Genomic DNA, 12,847 nt, shown 5'->3' with positions numbered 1-12,847 from the left:
CACCAGTCTTTCCACTCTATGCTCATTTATTGGCAGGCTTAGTTGAAGAAAAGATATCTGAATTTGTGCAGTTGTGAATGATATTACATAGAAGGCAACAATCTCAAACATCATTGGTTGAACATTGTACATCTATGACAGCTGTTGTCTGGTTTTGCTCTTCCTGTGCCAGTCTCTTCTGTTTTGGTTCAATAATCTCATCTTGCTTTGCATATTTGAAACTGTTTATGCCCTCATAAAAACATCTGAAATATGTAGAAGATTTATCAGTTGCTGGTAGTTTTGTTTAGATTTATCAGATGAGTTGAATATGAAAGCCTAACACACTTTTCTTGCGAGGAACTACACATGGCAGTGAAAGCCTAACACACTCATAGTCCACTCGTGATTTTTTTGGTTACCATAATTGCTTCCAATGCTTACTAAGATTCTTTGCTTCAGGTTTCTCTGGACTACTTAGGTTAATCAATGCTAGTCACAGTGATCAATTACTTCAAATATCTTTAAAACTTTTATTATCATAACAAAGTTTTCAAAGGGCATCAATATTTATGATAAGCTGTGATCTTTGGTGGTGTTTATGCAAAATATCCATTCCTATTACATAAAGACTCAAACGTTAAATATTTCCAAAGCCATAACTAACATATTGAAAACAATGTAGACTCAATTAATTCCCGCACTGATGATGATGATGATGCTGAAAACAAAGCCTACTTTATATCTCTCTATGTATCCTTAAAGAAATTTAATCTCCATTTGAAGCATTAGGAACACAGAAATGAAAGAATACCTTTGGACTTTTCTGAAGAAAAGGGGCTTCAGTGACCATCAAAATGATTCAACATGAAATTTTCTTCACCATATGCAAAAAATCAGCAAGTGATAGGCTAACGGCTAAACAGCTACTAAAAAATTCTGTACAAGATTGTTAAAGGAATTTTACATTCATGGCATTAGCTCAGTGCCCAGCAACAACCCATTCAATGAATCTGCATGAACGAACTATTTATTATTCTTCACTAAAATCAGCAGGCAATATACTTGAGCTAAGAACAGACACTACCTTTCGGTTTACAATCATCTCATGGCAATAATAGCTGGGAGAAGCTGTCTGTCAAATCTAATTTTGTTTCTGCAATTAGCCAAGGCGTTGCTTGCCATAGGTGATACTTTTTGTCTGTCCTGGGGCTATCTTCTCCTACATAAACAGACACCTTTGCCATCTACTTTCTTTGTCTTCTCCCTGCAACTGCAAATTAAGCTGTCAGAGCCAAGGAAAATAACATGTTGTTTCACATGCCATCTAACACTCCAATTGATCAACAAACTTGTGTATGTATGACGCGAAACAAAACAAGATGTTGAACATTCCATTCTATTAAGATAATTAGCCTTCTCAGTCAGAGTTCTTCACGGATTTACAGAAATTTCATGAGAATCTTAAGTTGGAGATGTTTCTTCTGTGGATCAATTGTCCAGTCCATATGGGAGCATAAGTGGTGGAATGGTCGAAGAGGGAAGTAAAAACAGTTTAAATATACATTTTTCTACATCCAGATCGACTATAAGTAGTCCAAGAAAACTCAACTGGAATAAGTAAAAATTCCGGAGGTGTTCAAGTCTCATACTGGAAACAAATAGTGAACTAAGTTGAAATATTATTCTGCTTCACACTTGTGTATTCAGTATCGACAAGGATATCACACCTACGAATGGGTTAGATCAATATCGAAGTTTGCAAGATACCATCTGGTATGGTTCAATATAAATGGTATTTACCAGTCAAACGGTCTTTTTCTCAGGCTTTTCGTTTTAAGCTCAGCATGTACTAAACCAACACATGATACATCGGCACAGTTTAGACTGATACCAGTTTAGGCCAAGTCAAGTACTTAAAAGAGTTAAGGACCTTGATCATAATATTAATTGAATGATGAAATGAGACGAATAAACTAAAATGGCAGACCTCTTTGAAACCATGATCTCCGAACTGCTTGACGAATGTAGCGTTCATGCTTCTGCAGAAGCTCGTCAACCTTGTGAGACTGAGAAAGCAGAGGCCCTGAGAACTCAACTCTGTCTCCTTCATCCTGACGACCCTGAGCATTTTCAAATTAGAAGAAACAGCAACATAAACAATAATCATCGCTGACAGACTAAACATGCAAGCTAAAACAAAGCAAGGAAAGTGTCACATCCAACTCCTACCAAAAAATTACGTTTTGCTGAGATCGGATCTCCCCTGAAAAGCACTTTGGAGAAGTCCTGGGAATGGTGTATGTCGGATGAGTCAAATGAATCTGGGCGCCCTAAAGTTGCCCACTTCTTGAGAATCTTGCATTTTGCTTGTTCATATGTGTCATGGCCTTTGGAGCCAGCACTGGTTTCATCTGCATCTCCGTTCTTGTGCGTACCGAGTTCCAGAACAGCTTTATCTGGCACAGTATTGGATGGATCTACAGCACCAGAAACATGGCTTTTCGAGCTAGAGCTACTGTGAGATCTATCATATGCACAAGCTTCTCTCTGCCTTTTAGCCCATGCAAAGCCACTAGAAGCAGAAACATCCAAGGGACCCGAGAAAGCAGCATCCTCTTGACTTAAGAGTCTGGCTTCACCATTTACTCTAATGTGTTCTTGTTTTACCTTGGATCTCGTAACTCCATGACGATTGATCTGTGACTGTGTACATGAAAAGCAAACACATGAAAATAAAATCCACCAACTATCCTAAAACTTAGTTACGGAGTAAGATGAGAAAAGGACCTCTTGGCTCTCTGCTATTTTGCCTGGTGCATTACTTGGTTCTCTTGAAGCTCTATATGCCCCTGGTTGTCTTGTTATGGCTTCTGGCCCATGCCGTCGTCTTTCAATCCTTCTCCTGAAAGGACAACACAAACTGATCAAAATGGCTGCAGGAAAATGAGCTTTCTACATTCTTTGAAACATAGATTCCTCTTCTGAGGCTAAGGATGTAGATTTGTAAACAGAAAGTCCAGCGTTGAGAACCATATCAGCTTCTGTAAAAGTGATACCAGCTGAATTAAATATCAGATGTGATTGGCTAGATCAATGATTTTGAATGTTACATCTATGAAGAATTGCAGATAACGGCCTGAAACTAAACCTACACAGAATGGGAAATGTCTGTTCTTTTCTATGCGGACAGAAGTTTTGCTGCCTAGGTGACAACTATTTGGGATAATGTTATAATATCCCAACTATGTGGTAATGACAATGGCAATAACAGCAATAACAGCAAGGCCATGATGTCTGAACTATTTGGGGGCTACGTATCTACGTGAAGCTGTGGTCCGACAAAACACTAAAACGCAAGTCATAGGAACCTAAATATTTGCCAATCAAAACAGTAAAATTGAGCTTTATAACCTCTTGGAAATTAAGACTTCTTTCATTAACAAGTAAGCATGTGAGAAAGTCATTGAGGCCAAAACAGATTAACAAATATAAATCGCTCCAGAACCATCATTTGTTTGACAAAAAACAGATAAATTAAAGCAAATTGACAACAAAAGCAATCTTGATTATAGATAATAAGAAAAGATCAACAATCATTCAACATCAAGGAGTACAGTCCAAAAAATAATAACCATAAGATTAAATAAGGTTAAAAATTTCAGTCAGATCCTAGTTTATACACCTTGTTAGACTGATACAGAACCGAGATATAGGATGGTATACCATCTTGTACCACCTAGTATCATTGAGAAAATATTTAAAAGATAATATCAATTGGTATCAAACTATATAGACTAGTACTGGTTACTGGTTGGACTGATAAATAATAGTTGGTATGCACCGTTCTGGCCACGACATATGAAACCTTGATATATGTAAATCAAGGAAAAGGATATATAAGAGCATATAACATAGTAACTATGGAAGAATAGATACATAAGAAAAAAAATCAAAGAAAGGGATACAGAGCATGATATAAGAAACCTAGTTGTCGGTGGAGAATAATGAAGAAAAGATATAAACAATAACAATGAAAAGAAGAGAAAAAAATTAAAGATTAGCAAATCGCATGACAAAGAAAATTAAGGACTGGGAAAAAGAAGGAAACAATTAAAGAAAATTTAGTAGTAGTAGTAGCAGTAGTAGTACAAGAAGAAAACCACACCTTGTCTTTGTTATTGATGGCTATCATTTGCCATATGTAAAGAAGAGAACACAAGAAACAAGATTAGCAATCAAAACACAAAGAGAGCTGCCATCTTTTTTGTTGATAGCTACCATTTTCCTTATGAACTAATGGTGATTGGGAGAACAGTGGTGGTTGCCCAACTGAACATAGAAGGAGATTGCTTTTCTACCTAGTTCTCTCTCCCAATGACCAATGAAGATAGGGAACAAGGCAAGAACCCAATGGGATTTTGGATGAAGTGAAGCATAAGTTGCCTTCTCTAAACAACTTCTCTAATCACCAAGATTCTGTGAATAATGAGAGGTATGTGGTACCATAGAAAAGGTATAAACACATACAATTAGATGAAATTGTCACTAGCTGGCAGCCAACAAGACAGCAGCCTCGTTAAGTCCTTGGTGGAAATTTGACAATATTAATTATGTTAATTATGATTCAAGATATGATGTCTGATGTAAGTAGCTAATTAAGATTACCTGTGTGACTCCTCACGACTCTTTGCATCGATCTCTTTATTAGGTGGATATTTTGGCAAACTTGAAGGCTCACAGGCATAAGGCTTTGTTCTGAAATACTGAAAGCATATGGAGGAAACAGAATAAGAACGATCATTAAAATAGAAGAACAGTTAAGATAGAGATCTAGAAGAAAAAATGGGAAATAATGCAAATTACAACACAAGAAGCAGCAATCATTATCATCGATATTTTTAGATGGAAATGACCTAATCTGATGAGTCTTCAGTTAATATATTAATTGAAGAAGATAAGTTAATAACTTCTTTAATAAATTCTTTTTTCTCTTTTTGACAAAAAGGTGCTGCAAAAGGCTAATATCATTCTAGCAAAATACTGCCCACAGAGATACAATGAGCTATCTTGATTCTTTGGTCACCCAGAAAAGAAATCCTAGTGACATCTTAAGGCTCAGTTGGTCATATAATCTACAAGATCACTAGCCAAGTAGTAAACATGATCAATAAACATTTTATACAAAAGAAAACAGATGTTTATGTATCATCTGAACAACTCTATACATCCTCAAGGGACACTAACTTCTTTAGGAAATTTGGTAGCAATATGATGCAAAACAATGCAATCTATTTTTCCTGTATTTCTACTATCTTAGCTTGAGATTCTGCACTGTAATATAAATCCTCCTTTTGTGTTGTTTATGAATCATTAACTTGGAGAGGAGATGAATTTCTTGGACAATTGGATCCGGTGGTACAATAAGGAGGAAGAATTTTATATTCTCGTTTAATTTAATGGTAGGACTACATGGACACAACCAATATTCACATGAAGCTGAGCTCTCTAACTGTATTTGACTCGATTGTTGAAACTTCTTGGACCTTGGTCATGTTTGCATATGATTCCTAGTATCGTAGGATATTTCTTGATTTATCTGTTGAAATATCTAATTACCATTAATATCCTCAAGAATTTGTATATGATATTAACTTTCTGTACTGAAGTAGCCATGTAGGACTCACTAACTCACAAAGTAAATTCAACCACGGCAATGTTGTGGTTTGGCAGATTAGAACAAGGTTGTTTAGTTATACCCATATGAAAAAAATAGCAACAAGAATGGCTAAAAAATATCACAGAGTGTGTGGGAATGTTTAAGCTATCTGAATGGTACTGACTTCAATGTTAGCCAGCTTAGAGTAATGAAATTTCTTCAAAAAATATTTCCCTTCAATTTGTATATGGCTTTAAGTTTTAGTTATTTAGTATGATTAAAATTGGAGGAAGAAATCTATTAATGGGAAAATAAATCTGACATGAAAAAGAATTCGATAAAAATGTTATCATTGTGGAAGAGTAGCGAATTAAGAAAAAACACAAAGTTTGACTAATATAGCAAGACACTAAAATGGCATGCCAACACTATGTACGAATCAGGACAACTCATGTGAAAGCATTTAACATAATATATGCACCTCAGATGCAAGAGCAGACGAAGCAGTGCCACGCTTGTAAGGCTCAACAGACAGAAAAGTTTCTAACAAATTGATAGCTGTTGCTGGCAGATTCTTGAACATATCCTGAAGACAACTCTCATAAGGATGATGAGGTTTGAATATTGTAGCATGGGGCAACTTGGACTTCTTCCAGTACTCGTCTGGAGGGGAACCACAAAGCTTGAATATTTTATGTAATTGTTCAACCTGATAAAAAGAGGGAAAAAAAGGGTCCCATGTCATCAACGAGAACTACTGAATCATGACATATTCATGGTTCTACTCAAAAAAGATAACTGCCATGATATTTTAATGGCAAGTGAGTCACATGATTACCTCAGTTCTTCCTTGCAGAATTGGTTTCCCAAGAAACATTTCTGCAAATACGCAACCAACACTCCACAAATCCACACTCACTTCATAATTAGTTGAACCCAACAGTAGCTCAGGAGGACGATACCATAGTGTCACAACACGGCTAGTCAGTGGTTGTTTATGTTTGGTACTGCAGAAATTTGCCAGACCAAAATCAGCCATTTTGAGAACTCCATCATTATTTACTAGAAGATTTGCACCCTTGATGTCACGATGTATTACACCATGTAAATGGCAATGTTCAAGTCCAGATAGCAGTTGCTGCATGTAGCACTTAACCTACAATTCATCAACAGACAATCAAATGCAATATGCATCTCAGTCCAATTGACTATAACGAGAGAGATAAACAAAAAGCTTTTATGGCTAAATTATCACATGGACAAACCTGTGCTTCACTGAACTCAATGTCAGGACAAGCTGACAGCCCAGCAAGATCATGTTCCATGTACTCGAATACAAGATATAGACTACATGAGAGCCGAGAAGTTATCAGTCCTTCGAGTTTCACAATATTTGGATGGTCTAGTCTCCGTAGTATCAATATTTCTCTTGCCATAAACCTAACACTCTCTGGCTCAAAATTGTCAAACCGCACCTTTTTTAAAGCAACAACCTTTCCCGTGTCAAGATCTTGTGCTCTAAACACACTGCTGTAGGTACCTTGTCCAATCTTGACATGCAGTAGACAGCAAATAAAATTTAGCCAGAACATGAAGCAAAAGTAAGCACCAACTTCAGTGAAAAATATAGCCATGAGATTATTCAAAGATACGCCCAAAAACACAGGTCATTTGTTACATATAAAAGGACACAAGATAGACAAGTTAAAAATGAAGTTTATTTTCAGTGAAACATTTTTTATCCCCAATCAACCTATTTTCATCTGATGCTTATTCTTGTTTCCCAATCAATGAAGGAAAATTCAGTGTAATATATAGGAACCAACTGCATGCAAGAAAGAACTGATAAGTGCACTGATATTCTATTTTGTATGACAGATTTGCAATCAGGTATTCATATATATTTATGCAATTATATTAGTCATTGCAGGATCTTAAGTATTGAGTGAAGTGTCTATCTCGGGTATATAATACTGATTTGATGGTTCCTTGATCATCATATTGCAATTCACTCTGAAGCTTCCTTCAGTTGTGGTGGTGTATTCCATTTTGTCCTATTGGACCTGACTGGCCCCTTTACTTTTTCAGCCTTTTCAAAAACCTTCCCCTGCTTGCAAAGGAAGAAACTTTTGATACTTAGTTGACATCTCAGTTGTAATATTCTATGGCTCTAACCATTTAAGTAGCATAATTACCTATAACTTATATGAAATAAGCTTTTTCATAGGACTCAAAATGATAGTATGCCATCAAAATCACAAGTACATTTCCCACAGGAGCTACAAGGTAATCACAATATCGGATATACCCTGCTCAAGTCCCTAAAAACTTCGTTAAAACACCACCATAAATATTCCAAATCCTCCTATGAGCTTCTGATGTGAGAATAATTTGAAAAGATTCTTATCCTCATACGCATGATTCCACACAGATAGGCTAGTAAAAGTGTTCCGGTATTGTTTACAATGATCCCTAATCTATTTAGCCTAATAACATACACAAATGGATCCTGTAACATGGCCCAAAATTTAGCTAGTAGTAGGACAGGGTTGAGCCTAGATACAAGTTCATCTTCTGATGATATTCCATAATGGGGCCATTAGGGTATCACAACAGCCTCTTCCAAGAGCCTACTGCAACAGTTTAAGAACATATGCTAAAGCATACGAAAAGGCACTGGTCTCAAGAGGTAAATGATCTCTTATATACGAAAAGAGCCATGTTGCTCTGCTCTGGTAAGTTCGGCCATTAAAGATAAAATCTTGATTAGATTACTAATGGAAAGATTGAAGAACATGAGATGAGCATCTGAGTGACAAAAATGATTAATGGGTGCAGATGAAAAACAAGAATAAGTATGGTTAAATCTGAATTAGATAAGTATTGCAAGGATCCAAATGATGCCTAATTATAAGAGAGAACAAAATATATTCATTCAAGACCAAATCGGCAACGAAAGGTGCTTGGACTTGTGTTGAATATAAGCAATATAGACAAAAGAAATAGGAGAAGGATATTAGCGGCGTCGGAGAATGTCATCTGAGAACAGCATAAGAAACAGTCCTGACCACAAGCATTCCAGAAGAGGGTCATTGATATGATTGAAATCATCCGCATTTGTTCAGATGTTGAACTTCATAAGATAGAGCATAAACCAAAAAAAGGCTTTTTCATAGATCGCATGTGAAACTTCAAAACCAGAAGCAGACTAGGAGAATATGCAACAAAGAACGCCACATTTGATCGGGAAAGGGATCGGTACATCACTTCCTTGTTCAATATGCCACGATCTTATCAAGAAACAAATCACATGAATGGATGACGTAGAATAAGACACGACAAGGTATATGATTTTCACTCTAGAATGAGAGCACGAGTTCAAAGAACCAATCGAAGGTCATGACGATCTTGATATTACCTTCTCCAGCTTCTCAAAGGAGTCGGCTTTCAAAGGCACCCAACCCTGAATAGCCTCCCCGGCGACGGCGCTGAGCCAAGCGGGCCATCCGGCGGCGACCTGCTCCCCCTCAATGTACTTATGAAAATTCCCCAGCCGAAGGCTCTGTAAACTGCCACTAATTGCGCTGGCCTTCCCAGGATCCCCTTGTGTGCAGCCAGCCCCCTCGCCCTCCTGCTCCTCCTCTCGGCATCCCTGCCCGGCGCGGCACCGCGACGACGAAGCCAAGACCGCCTCCGATCCCTCGCGGTGGTCCCTCAGAACCCCTGAGGAGTCCAATGCCGGGGTCACTGAGACCGTCTTCTTCGACGCCACGCAGCCCATCACCGCCCCGGCTTCGCCGGCATCGGCCTGACACCGGCGGTCACGTAAGGCCCGGAACAAGAAATCGGCAAACGACGACGAGCCGAGGAGGAACCCGGTGGAGATGAGACCGGAGAGGGCACGGAAGGTCCGTCAGAACACAAAAGGTGAGATCCTGGAGCTGCTTTCCTGTGTCTATTCGTGAACTCGATCACTAGGGTTCCTTTTTCTTGCGAGATTAGCGGGATCTTATAAAGAGAGGAAAAAGGAGGGAGAGGATAAAGGAAAACGGCCCGAACGAAATCTATTACAAAAGAACATGTAGCCGTTGCGACAACTTTGCATACTGTGGCATTTCTCTGTTTTCCTTTAATTTCCTATTTCTCACTCTTTCTTTTTTTTTCTTACTATATTATTTTTTTTTTATTAGAGGATAGACCTTTATATAAGGATAAGACCACTTAATGGGAATTTTAGTAATGGTTTCACCATTTTAGTTGTGGTAAATATGCATTCTCAACTTAAATTCAATCAATTGTTATTTTGTTTTTGGTCAATGATGGTTTGGTGTATCTTGTGTTAGTCCTAATAATAATAATAATAATAATAATAATAATAATAATAATAATAATTACTATTATTATTATTATTTATGAGAATAAGTTTGAAGGGAAGTGAATATATTAATTATATATTGGGGGGTATATGGGCATCATTTGACAAAACGGTGGGAAAGGAACATGTGTGGCCGTCCATGGATGACTTTTAGTCAGAGTCAGTAGAAAGAGGGAGTGTGTGTCTCCACTTAAAATATTTGTTTGTGTGTGAGAAAAAGTATGAAGGGGAAGTGGAAGGTGTGAAAAAGAAGACTGACACACCGAAAGCGTAGAGAGACAAACTCCTCCTCCTCTTTTCCCTCTTCACTCATAGCTGCTGACTCATGTGGCCATGATTCTATTGGATTGAGTTGGGATGAGACCCACAGGTTGGAGATGCAAGTGTTTGTGAGGAAAGAAAAATAGTGAGAGTGGGGTTCAGCTGAGGTACCGGCAACCATCAAATGATGGTGCTGTCTTTTCCGGTGTGATTGCTTTTGTTAGAGGCATCTCTTCCAGCTTTAGTTGTCGTAAAAGTTGCAGGTTGGGCTCATGTACTTTTTTCTTTCTAGTTTTTTGCTTGGATGTGTAGTTCTTGGCAGGATAATTACCCTCGCAGCTTGAATCGATTTACTAGATCTATATCAATTAGCTATCGATCGATAATTAGAGTCTCTCCACTTAGAGATTTGATATCCTCATCATAAACTCAAATAACATTGACTCTCCTGCAGTGCTGTCATAATGTAATACATCATAAAACTTATAGTTTGAATTACTTACTAAGATATTTTAACTTAAGCTAATATTGAATTTTTATTTTTTTGTTTATCTTTCTGGTCACCATATTTTCCTTCAGCATTCTATGTCAACAGAAACAAGATTGATTAGTGCTTTGTCAAAATTGTCTGCATGTCTTTCAAGTAGGTAGTCAGCTTGCTGCTGTTCCTGGGTGAAGACTAAAAGTTGTAGATGTTGACTTAATTTTTGTAGTATGTGGATCTGCTTGGTTTTATAGGGAGAGTTGTGCTCCAAGCAATTATTGATGTTTTCAAAACATTTGAGGGCTATTTTTTCTTCCTATACATAAATTTGATAGGACACAATGAGATTGCATGAGTGTCCAATACAAAATAGACAATCATTGATCAGATGTCCAAACTACCTCCAATTCTATAGATGATTTAAGTAATATATATGTATATAAATATAGAAGACCATTCTTGATGGTGGTAGGTTGCAGCCTCCTAATTATTCATTGCAGGTGCAAAAAGTAAGAGAGGAATGCAATTTATTATGGTAGATAAAGTCATGATAGCCATATCATATTCAATCCTATGAAGGGAAAGAAATCAAGTGCATGGGAGTGTTTTAGTTACTTCAATCATGCATAATAAGAGCATTAGTTTGACCATCCATGGAGACACTTTTTACTACCACTTATCTCCATTAACAACCAACACACTCATTCCATGCCATATCAGTTGACATACCTTCCATTCCACATTTATGATCAACTTTTTTACCTACTAATAATGTCTCTTCCTGCAAGCACAGATCCAAAAGAATGGACTTTAAAAATGTACAAGGGAAAATTTAAACTATTGTAGATAGAATAATAATAAATAGAAAGCAGTGAAATGTGCCATTCTTGGACAGTGGGGATTTTAATTAAATTAGGATCATTATGATGCCTGTCTGTCTGTCTTTGACAACAACATCAGTCTTTTGATTTAATAGCTCATGGAAGAGGATAGGATCAAATGCCATAACTTAATCTGCCATTATGCACTTGTTTATAAAAAAGATGTGCATGTATTTGGACTCATGTGTTAGGAACTGAGGATGCTTTTCCATCCATGTGATGCCCATATGGCATGCACCACCATGTCAATCAATGAGAGAGTTTGGATATATGATGGGCAATTTCCAATGAGCTTTTGATACCATGATAAATGATGAGTTTGAGTTACCACTTAATCCCCAAAAGCTTAAGTTATTAGAATCTTGTGTTTGAAATTGCCACCAATAGCAACATTTCTTTTAAGAATTCTGTGTGCATGCCAATCATATGGTCAATTCATTGTGATAGGTTTTGAAGATTGCATGGCTCTAAAATATTGCCTCAGATTTAGTCACTTCACCTACTAATCCTAAACTAATACAGCAATAACTAGTAAATCCAATTATTCATGATTTTTAAAGAATTTTTTCTTAATCGATTATGACATTTAAGAAATTTTCCCCAAAACAACTTTTAATCATGGTGTGTTTTTTTCTATCATTTTTTACTAATTTTTCTGTGTCTTTTGCTAAATATATAAATGAATATGTCTGCAGTAATCATTTCTACAAGTTTTTTTTAACCTTTATTAATATTGCTGACTAATTCCCAATTTTATCAATCTTATATATGTATTCAGTAATCATTTCTACAAGTTTTTAATTTTTAGAAAAAAATATATATATATAAATAAAGACATCATAAGCTAAAGATTTGATGTCCAAAATGGTTGTTTTGAGAGCCCAAAAGATTACAGCAACTCCATTAAGCATGCCAATGAGACTGGCAGTATCAGATCTAATCCAAATAGTGTTATCCTTCTCTCTCAGCTATCCTGAAAGCCTCCAAGAAAATAAAACCTTCCACTTTAGAAGGGGTGTTAATAAGGTAGAGAGCATATCCATCCATCTTCAAGGAGGGGACCATCCTCCCTCCTAAAGATATCAATTAATAGAGTAGTGAAATGAGCCATGGCAAGCAAGTATAAGAGCAAGCAGGGAACATATCAGAAAAGTCACTTTGTTACTACTGGTCACCAACAGTAGTGCACAAGAAGTAGAATTCTTAAT

At 36.9% G+C, this 12,847-nt stretch overlaps 1 protein-coding gene across 3 annotated transcripts; it reads right to left on the bottom strand.

Annotated features, from left to right (window-relative positions):
- Positions 1-866: 866 nt before the first annotated feature.
- Positions 867-9,695, bottom strand: LOC103989006 (protein IMPAIRED IN BABA-INDUCED STERILITY 1). 3 transcript variants are annotated; one of them, XR_672005.3, is made up of 10 exons: positions 9,057-9,692; positions 6,904-7,188; positions 6,477-6,794; positions 6,120-6,347; positions 4,648-4,745; positions 2,770-2,884; positions 2,212-2,685; positions 1,970-2,102; positions 1,067-1,252; positions 867-992 (listed from the first exon to the last, which is right to left on the bottom strand). XR_672005.3 is itself a non-coding variant. In XM_009407728.3 (9 exons), the coding sequence occupies exons 1-9, from the start codon at positions 9,417-9,419 to the stop codon at positions 1,227-1,229; spliced, it is 2,031 nt and encodes a 676-aa protein (XP_009406003.2). In that variant the 5' UTR covers positions 9,420-9,695; the 3' UTR covers positions 867-1,226. The 3 variants fall into 3 exon arrangements, 2 of the variants coding, with proteins under 2 accessions (XP_009406003.2, XP_009406001.2); XM_009407728.3 differs by having other exon boundaries at positions 867-1,252; positions 1,970-2,093; positions 9,057-9,695; XM_009407726.3 differs by having other exon boundaries at positions 867-1,252.
- Positions 9,696-12,847: the final 3,152 nt, after the last annotated feature.

Source organism: Musa acuminata, chromosome BXJ2-6 (assembly GCF_036884655.1).
Source record: "Musa acuminata AAA Group cultivar baxijiao chromosome BXJ2-6, Cavendish_Baxijiao_AAA, whole genome shotgun sequence".
Classification (NCBI taxonomy): domain Eukaryota; kingdom Viridiplantae; phylum Streptophyta; class Magnoliopsida; order Zingiberales; family Musaceae; genus Musa; species Musa acuminata.
This window is presented reverse-complemented; position numbering and strand designations above follow the sequence as displayed.